General features: G+C 34.6%; 1 protein-coding gene across 1 annotated transcript in view; it reads left to right on the forward strand.

Moving 5' to 3' along the window:
- The window catches only part of KDM4C (lysine demethylase 4C), a 165,925-nt gene that overhangs the window by 125,515 nt on the left and 29,979 nt on the right, over positions 1–10,431 (forward strand). Inside the window, exons 16-17 of the mRNA XM_015828501.1 lie at positions 556–611; positions 2,804–2,912. Coding sequence (XP_015683987.1) covers positions 556–611; positions 2,804–2,912 — 165 coding nt within the window. The remainder of the gene's footprint in view (positions 1–555; positions 612–2,803; positions 2,913–10,431) is intronic.

Raw genomic sequence — 10,431 nt, forward strand, 5'->3', positions numbered from 1 at the left:
TAAGTAGTAAAGGAATGGCAAATGTTTAACCTGTAACAGAGAAGACTAAGGGTGATATAATGGCTATCTTAAGACATCTGAAGGATGGTCATAAAGAGGAGAAAGTGGACGTCAGATGAAACTACAGGGAAATGTTAGAAAGAATTTTCTGATGGTAAGAGCTGGCAGCCAGAGGAATGGGCTATTATCTCTGGAGATTTTCAAGCAGAGGCTGCATAGTAATCTGTCCAAAATAATTCAGCAGATTTAAGTGTAATTTTCATATGTTATAACATTTAACAAAAATTTGTACAAATTCTATTTCCAGAATGTCATGTGATTTCTCTACTTCCATTAACTTTTTAGAGGGATTAAAATATTTAATATTTAATAAAATATTTTAATATCTCAAAAAAGCACTGAAAGCCATTAAAACACTGTTATTTACTGTATATTATGCTGTTTTATGACGGTAAAGATTAGATTGAGATTGATTGTTATTTATATCTTACAATCAATTATATAAAGTTTATTGCAGTTTAAGATTCATTCTTCCTCTCCTCTCCTCTCCCATAGGAATGTTGCCTCTGTAATTTGAGAGGTGGAGCACTCAAGCAAACTACTGACAAAAAGTAAGTAACTTATCCAATAAGCTCCAACAATATTGAACTTTTAAAGTATTACCAATAGTTCAACTAGCGTATGGGAGGCAATCCCATGTACTATTTGAACTGGTGTTGAATTAAATGCTGACTGGAATTGCTGGGATATGTAATTCAGTAGCATCTGCAAGTTCCCTTAGTAATTTGCTCTCTGTGACAGGCACTGTTTGCATGAGAACTGAAATACTGGTTTGAAAATTAGGGTAAATGTGACATAAGAAGCTCCACTCATTTTCAGTTTCTAACAATGAGAATTTGGACACCAGGTTAATGAAAAAGTATTCACAGATGATCTTCATGACAAACATTACTTTTAGAAGAGTCTATAGGTAAACTATTGCTATTTTTAAAGCCAACTGTGATTAGTCATTACAATATCTTATTTTACCTTATGCTTTAATATACAAGTCTGCCTATTATTATTTTCCCACTGATAATTCGCTTGTATGCTTCATTTTGGAATACAGTAAATGGTTTCTTATTCACTTCATTTATTCACTGTTTTATACTGTATCTATTTATCTGTTTCATTCAAATTCTAGGCTTATGTTCAGAGCAATGTAAATGTAGTAAATTGCCCTGGCGATGCAGTAGTTAGAATGCAGTATTTCAGGTTAACTCTGCCCTTAATTTGGAGTTCGATCTTGACAAGTCTTGAGGATGACTCAGCCTTCCATTCTTCCAAGGATGGTAAAATGAGGACCCAGATTGTTCAGGGCAATATGCTGACATTGTAAACTGCTCAGAAAGTGCTGTAAAGCACAATGGAGTGGCCTAAGTGCTATTGCAATTGCTAATCTTTCCTCAAATCTCACTATATTCCAATTTAAAGAAGCCGACAAGAAATCTTTGTACTTGTTCATAAGTGCCCTGAATATACACTTTTTTCTTTAAAAAAATTCTCAAAATTTTAATTTTAAAAAACATGGTATCTGAAGAATAATTATGTTCAAATGTGCATGTTACTTTGAGAAGTATGAATCAAATTCACTTACAAATGCAGATGAAATGAAATCTGGCTAAAAATAGTTCATGGCTAAAAATTAAGTTAAATGTACCGTACTTAAGATATATAAAAATATATCATAAGACTTAATGATTTCTCCGGGATTTTTTTATGCCCTTACATGTATTATCTGTGCAGATAAAATAGTCAGTTGGGATAAATCCATTGGTGCTATAGAAGAATGAAATTCCATACTGGTCCAATGTTTGTCAAGTTAGAGACAAAGTTTGACAAAGCTCTAGTACAGAGTATTATAGGAAAATGAATGTGCAGTTACAAGTTACCAGCTAAGCATGGAATAATAATAATAAATGAGTATTAACTGAATTTGAATATTCTAAAATACCAACTTTAGGTCAGTTTAATTCTAAGGTAATGTTGGAATACTGAACAGGTAACCACTTTGCAATCGAAGAATAAATAAATTTTATTTCCTGTTTTAAGCAACTGTAAAAGTACATACTATTAAAATAGCACATAAATCTATTAAATTAATACTTAGATATATAAATGTTTCATTCAACCAACAGGAGTGCATCACATTGGAGTGGCTGATGGATTAAAACAAGGCATCCCCCCATGTGCATTCTCTCCCTCCCATTTTTTATTGTAAATTATTGCTATTATGATTATTTATTGCTTAACTATTTTATTAGCTTTTAATGTTTGTAAGGTCCCAGAATCAATTCTTGGTGAGATCGGTGGCAAAGAAGTCTAATAAATAGAATATAATAAATAATAAATAATTGTATTTGTCTGGTTTTTCTTTCTCAAATATATTATTGTTATAGAGATTAAATCAAAATATAACTATACCTTGCTTTAAATTAATTAAAATCATTAATATCACCTCAATATAGTTTTTTAAAAACTAAATATGAATTAAGTTTCAAAAATTGCATAATTGATACAACTGGAAATAATCATAGGGAGAAAAAGAGAAATTAAATTGAATACAGTACTTTTATTTGATATGTCTACCTGAAGGTCATATTTAAAAATGAATTCAGCACTTTAAAATATTTAAAACCATGATCTTGATTTACATGCAGTTTTGGAAATATGCAAAAATAATTACATGAACTTTTGTTTTAAATTTTTTAATGTTTGTATTTCTTTTGTCTTTGCATGCATGTACTTTTCTATAATTTTATAGGTGGGCTCACGTCATGTGTGCAATTGCTATTCCGGAAGTCAGGTTTGGTAATGTCACAGAGAGAACGCCAATAGACACGAGCAGGATACCGTTGCAGAGATTGAAACTGGTGAGTAATAATACTCTAAATTGTTACTATAATATATAATTTATGGTCATAAGACATAGCAAAATTTAAAAATTATATAAACAGTAGGTGCATTGCTGTATTTTCAATACAGTTAAATATACTTTAAAATTTGTTTATCAATAGCAGACTGGAAGCATATACATTCACCTGCAAGATTATAACATCACATCATTTAGTGTTTTTTTCCTTTTGTGCTTTACTCCTTCTTGCTTTTATTTATTTATTTTGCTCCATTGCCAGCTATAATACCCTAAAGTTTTCTTATGTTTCTAAAATAGGTTAGTTGAAATATTTACAGAGAGGAACAATTTTTCCAGCTATTATTGCAAATACGTTTGCGAGCTGTATATCACAAAGTTCTGCCTCAACAAGCATCAAGTGACAAGCGTTCTTTGAAAAATATTCTTGGTGTTGCTGTAAGAGCCAGCACCGGAAGTTAGTTAATGCATGGACAACAAAAACGCATTGTAGATTTAACTGAAACCTTGCAGAACATTTGAGTATTGGGGTATGGCTATTTATATATCCAAATAAATATAAATAAATTTATATTTATTTGGGTATGTAAATAACCATATCAAATTGTGTATATACCAAACTGTAGAAAGGTCAGGGAATGGATTGGATGGGGGTCTTGCTTTTTATTTGAAATAGGATATAAAATCAGATGTACTAAATGCATTGGAAGACTAGTTTTTTCTAAGAACAATTTTTGTGATGGCCCTCTAACCATAAATAGGGATATGCTATTGCCATCTGTTTAAAATTCTGAAAACTATCTTGAGATGGCGAAAGGCATCAGGCATACAAAGGAAAAATGTAATAATGCCTAGCTCATGACAAAGAAACCAAATTTTTAGCTATCCGTATCATTAAGAATGGGGTGGCAGGGCAATTCTAGATTTACCTACATGATAAGCATGGTTTTTAAGCATTAGGGAATCAAAAATACACATTAAATGGAAAACTGTTGATGCTCCATTGTCATATTTGACTACAAAAGGGAAAATTCTTAATATTGAAGGGACTGATGAAAAAGACAAAGATAGGAAATATCAAGAGGAACAAATCTGTTCTGCTTAGAGTTTATTTAAAACCATAAAAATTGAGACTTATCCAGGATTGTCCAACAAATCTTGACAATTTCCATCTAGTCTTTAACCTTCCCCTTTTGGGGAAGATTGTTGAGAAGGTGGTTGACTTACAGCTTGAGAGGACCTAGGAAAAAGCAAATTATCCTCCATCCCTGTCAGCCAGGATTGAGGCCTGGCCATAATACTGACATAGCATTGGTTGCATTTTTTGATGTCCTTTGCTGAGCTTGGGATGAGAGTACTACATTCATCCTGGTCTTCCTTGATCTCTCAGCACCCTTTGTTCCCCTTGATCATGAATCCTTCTGGGATGATTTAGGGGATTAGAGTGTGAGACATTGTGCTATGGTAGTTTTCCTTTCTTTGGGACCAATTCCAGTCAATGTTGGTAGAGGGCTGAGGTCAAGCCAGAGGACCTGCTTTGTGGTGCCTCAGGCTTCTACTTTCTTTTAATTCCAATTTAACATCTAAGCTGCTGGAGAGAGGTCATTTGTGTTCATGACATGTCATATCCTCAGTATCACACATCTCTGCCATAGGCTGATCAGGAAGCACCACTGAGGTCCTTTATTTTTATTTATTTCTTAAATTTATTCAATACAAGATGACCCAAAGTCAAAGAAAGGAAATTTGACTGTTCTTTTTGGTTTGGGTTTTTTTCATGAGATGCCTTAATGTGCTACAACATTTGTTGTGATTATTTAAACATATTCTGATTCTCCTGTAACCATAAGTTTAGCAGACAAAATATGATGGATTTATTGAAAGTTGAGTGACGAAAAAGCAGCACAAAACATATCTTCTCTTAGGGCATTTCAGTTGGGGCCCTTCTCATCTTCAGATTTGGAGATCAGTGGTGTTTTGATTGTAAAATAATGATTAAATAATAAAAGTATCTGGACAATACCCTTTCCCCCTCAGATAACGCTTTTTTGAAACTCAAATGGACCATAGCTTATCAATATGCATATTGCTTCTTTGCTTTCATGTATGAATTTATCTTTGAGATCCAAGTCTTCCACAGCTGAAAATAAGGAAATTGCCGGCAGTTGCTCAAGTCAGAAGCACAGATGTTTATTATACACATGAAGTGTTTGGTTAGCTCACAAACAGCAAGAAGAATATTTTATTTTTAAAAATAGCTAATGTTTTCATTTCCCTCAGGGGAAAAAAGGGTAAAACAGCTTTTATTTACTCAAGCAATGAACTGTTCATATGCTTTGGACTTTTACATTGTCAGCATTAATCTTCATAAAATTCCAGATGTTCTGAGTGAAGTTTTGTATGTGTATAAAAAAAATGAAAAACCCATTTAAAATACTGGCTAAGTCAATTCAACAATAGTTTAATTATGAAGTTCAGAGATGGTTTCCCTTTCAGAAAACTTTTTTGGGGTAAAAAAAGCAATTGAAAAAAATAATTATGCAGAACTATATTATGAAGATTTTTATTTTCACATTTTTGCACAGTTGCATTCTTTTCTAATATGCTATTACTGAAAAAATAGGAAGTAACTTAAAGACCGGCTTTATTTTCTAATAATAATTGTAAAGCTGCAGTAATTGTACAGCAGAGCCTGACGGCCAAATGCAGTTCTATTAAATCTTAAAGTGCCCAGTAGCTTCCAAAAGTTGTTACTAAATTTTAATTTCAGTGCAACTGAGGTAAGATGTTATTAAATTATGCCTGGAGAATAATCATATTAACTGTATATAATTTTTATTAAATGGAAAGGGGAGGAAATTTACTGTTTTGTCCTGATCCGCCCTCCCTTTTGTACCTCAGCATGCCTCTCAGAGGCCAAATTCTGTCTTCAATCTGGGTAAAAAAAGAATGTACCTTATATAAAGCATTAGGATAAAGACATAGCCAATTGTGGCAACACAGAATAATAAAACTAAAATAATGTGCTTATGTATAAAATAATATAAACTACTGTATTTTGAGAATATAACAGTGATTAAAATAAAGAATAATGCTTGGAGGCCAACTTTTGGACTTCATTGTGTTGTCATTAAATCTTCCTTCTTAATTTTTTTTTTTTAAATTTTAGCAGACTGAATGACATGAGGAGTAATACTTATCTGTACAATGACTGGCAGTGACTTTTTCTTTTCTGCCACATAGTTTCCTATTATTTTTACATTTCAGACAATTTTTTTCCAAGCAGAGAGGAAAATGAGTTTTGAACAGACTGAAGTTGCCTTGGGCTTTTGGTTACCTCATATTTATATTTGAGAAGTGAATCCTTCTCAAATCCATGAGTACTTTTTGGGTGAGGACTAGTATTTTGAAAATAAAATTACAATGCAATGATAGCAAATCTATGATGTTTTCAGTATGTGGTAAGGTCAAAGTTTTATCTGAATGTGCACCTGAAGGTAAATAACTTTAATATGCCATTTTTTAAAAAAGTAAAATGGAACAGTTGGTATAGTAGTGCTAAGGTGTCCATACTGTAACCCATTTTTAAAATAAAATCTAAAAACAACTAAACAAATTTGCTCATTGTCTTGGATTTAATTTTACAAGAAAATGATTAAGTACAAAGTTTTGAAAAGATATATACCCTTTTTTCTAGGAGTGTACAAATATTTGACACTGATACACTACGCTATTGTCATGCAATTTCTGGAATATAAGCAACTATTGATTAACTTTCAGCATTTCAAAAATATTGCTGCAGGCAGTAATATGAAGGAAAGTCATTATACTGTACATTAACTTATACATTGACTATCTGACTTCCATATTTTCTGTTTTGGAATAATACTCAGAATTGTTCAACCATATTTCTACAGTGTTTCAAAAGTAATATTAAAATACATTGATGAAGAGTGAATGCTTGCATTTTTCAGTCAGAATGTTGTTAAAATATAGTTAGTAGACTAAAAATTCACCAGAGAGTTTTTTGTTAGTTAATAATTTATGGTTGCATTAAAATGATGCTATATATATATCTTATCATACATTTTTGTTGCTCTGATTTTAGGAGCATAAAAAAGAATGAAATATTCATTTTCCTCAAAATTATATGTTGCAGTAAATTGATTTTGCTGTGGTTAATTTTGTATGTAGGTAATATAGCTGTATTTTTTTTAATAAAACATATATTGGACTAATACACTACTTTTAAAATCCTGAATGTATGGAAGTGAATTGTAGATTGTAAATTTAGTACTATTCTTCCTAAATAAACAGTTATAGTTATAGTTTTGAAAAACTGATCCATCAAAACTATTCAAGACTTTAAAATGATGGAAAAAATATTAAATACATTCCACAAACTTCTGAGAGCACATTATTTTTACAATATTTACACATTAGAACACATAGACATTTATGCCTGTAGATCAATTATTAACCAATGTTTGATGTCTATAGTAAATGAAATTTTCTCTTATATTATTATTTGATATATAAGTTGTTTACAAATTGTTAAATATCAGCTTTTTACATATTCATAAATAATTTGGTCAGTGGTACATATAAAGTTTATTTAGAAATATTGTGAGCATAAAAGTCTGCATTTATGAATAATTCTGAATGTAAACTCTAATAATTTATTTTCACACATTTGGAGCACTTAACAATATAGGCAGTCCTCGAGTTATGAATATAATGGAGTCTGCCCATTCCATTCATAACTCGAGGATTCGTAGAAATAAATCTTGTACCTTGAACGTGATTCACTCCCAGCTTTCACCCACACATTCTCTTAATTTAATGCATGGGTGAATGCGCGGCTTGTTAAGTGAACATGAGGTATGGGGGTGGGGAAGTCCATGGGGGGGCTAGTGATAGAACAGGTCACCTGCTTCAGACCACCCAAGCTTCCCCATTGAGATTCCTCATGCTCCCTCCCCTGGGGTCCCCACAATTGCTCCCCTGCCCAATCCTGCTGCTTACCTTGTGAATATCTGTCTCTTTTCCAGCCTCTCTGTTTCTTTCTCTGCTCCCAGCAAGAGCAGAGGGAGGCCTCCGAGGTCAAGAACAAACCTCCAGAACCACGTGGCCACTGCCCACGGCCTCCATTCTGGGCCTCAGAAGCCTGGAGGAGGCCTCAGAGGCCCAGAACGGGATTCCAAAGGCCCGCAGAAGCATCCTCCAGCCTCCTTTCCAAGTGGCAGTGGTTTGGAAAAGGCTTCCAATGTCCAAATTGGGCCTCTGGAGGCCCACGGAAGCATCCCCCAGCCTCCTTTCTTTGTTGCAGAGAACAGAGGCTTAAACTACCATGAGATCATGTGAAATCAGTAGCATGAGATCTCTCGCCACTGATCTTTTAAGGCAGTCATGAAATAGACCAGTGGTGGCGAACCTATGGCACGCGTGCCAGAGGCGGCACTCAGAGCCCTCTCTGTGGGCACGCTTGGCATGCCCTGGAGATGGCAACCATCCCTCTTCAACCAGCTGCCCACTAACTCGCTGAGGTCCCACATGGCTGGATGCATCCCACCACCCATGCGCTCGCTAGCCTCTGTGTGCGGGGGGCCAATGGTGTCAGGCAGCAGCCACCCTGGCCCCTGCCTCACCTTACCCTGTGACAATGGCACCCCCGCCCTGCCTCGCCTCACCCCGCAGGACGAGCCTCCTGCCCACCGCCCCACCTGCCAAAGACCCCCTGGATCTCCCCCAACCCTGCCAAGCCCCCACAGGCGGCCCTCCCTATGAGCAACATCGAGGTGACCATGCCCAGCTTGGTCACACCCACCCAGTCTGCCATGACCACAGCCATGCCCACCCAGTGGGCCATGCCCACCTGGCACCCGGTGATAAATAAGTGGGTTTTGGGTTGCAGTTTGGGCACTCGGTCTCTAAAAGGTTCGCCATCACTGAAATAGACATTGTGATTTTACATTTTAAAACCCACTATTATGTCTGCCTTTTGTTTTTCAACTCTAGCTACAGTGCAGGTTGAGATGACAGTAGAGAAGCCAAAACAGGATGAATCTTTTCCTTCTAAATTATTTTGTTTAACAATAAAATATCTAAGAAAAGTAAAGTTCTATACTGACTATATTTTTAATGAGGCAATGAGCTTCCTGAGTGAAGTGGTCTATGCTTTGTCTCATTTTTTAAATGATGAATTGACAATGTCAAAATAAGCTGTATACTAGAGGGAAATAGTTTTTCTGAGAAAGTTTCTCATTCTTTATGAGAGTCAAAGCGCTGTCATAATTTACTATGCAAGAGTCATTTGTGGAATTTATTTGAAAGAATGTCATTTTTTGATATGTTTAGAGATTTCTGACCCATATTTAATGCTCAAAACTCTTAAGTGTTCTGAAATGCAATAAATCAACTTCTGATTTTTTTAAATAAAAATGAACAAACCACATATCTTTCTAAGTTGCTTTCCTCTTGGAAAATAGTGTTTATATCAGTTTTCCATCAGAAAAATACTATCACAATTGGTTTTGTAGATCCTTCAATTTTGCATTATTTAAATGGTAACACTATGCTGAGTTTTCATAAAGCATAAAGTTTTGTAAAGCTGCAATCTTACGTAGTTTTTGGGTGGGAATATACTACACTGAATGCATAGCATTCCATCTATAGTTTAATAAATAGGCACAAAGACAAGCGAGAATCAGGTTAACTCTTTATTAGCTGCCATAAACATAAAACAAATTAAACACCATGAAAGGAATATCAAGAATAAATACTGTTCCAAAAGATAAGCATATATTAAATTTCCAAATGAGATATTGTCTTCAAAAATTTTCAGAGCTAAATTGCTTGCAGTAAGCCATGGATGAAATTCCTTCTCACCAAAATTAGAGTCTCTTATTTGAGGGTGGTAATAGAACATAGTGTGAAGGAGATAACATGTTCCAAAATATCTAGAAGAATCGTTAACACGGTGTAGACCAAACATATTTTGATTCCTTTTCAGTGATATAAAATCATAATCATTATGAACATGTCACCAATACAGATTGGTGAAATAAAATGTTACTAATAACTTTGGTATTCACCATACCAAAGTGAATTAATATTTAAAAATATAAATAGTATCAAAAAGTAAAGTTAAAGGGGATTATTATAAGCAATCACATGAGTTGTGGCTCCAATTCATTGCAATACACTGCTCAAGTTAGAGTTCTCTAAGACAATGTTCTTCCACAGATCTCTTTGAGAAGGAAATATTTTGTCTGAATTATGGATATGTTATTTCCTGAGCTTTTATGAAAAACTTGTTCTGTATTCTCAGGGCTTTTTTTCAGCCGGAACGCGGCGGAACCGCGTTCCGGCACCTTTTTCCGGGCCGGCCGCACCGGAAATAGCCCCTCCCACACCGGAAATAGCCCCTCCCAAATTTTACTTGCATTCCTGTTCTCTAAAGGGGCGGTCCTAGGGTTTGATGAGGGCGTGGCCAGGTTTGAGTTCCGCCACCTTTTCTC

The sequence above is a fragment of the Protobothrops mucrosquamatus genome, unplaced genomic scaffold (assembly GCF_001527695.2).
Source record: "Protobothrops mucrosquamatus isolate PMUCROS unplaced genomic scaffold, P.Mucros_1.0 scaffold_225, whole genome shotgun sequence".
Classification (NCBI taxonomy): domain Eukaryota; kingdom Metazoa; phylum Chordata; class Lepidosauria; order Squamata; family Viperidae; genus Protobothrops; species Protobothrops mucrosquamatus.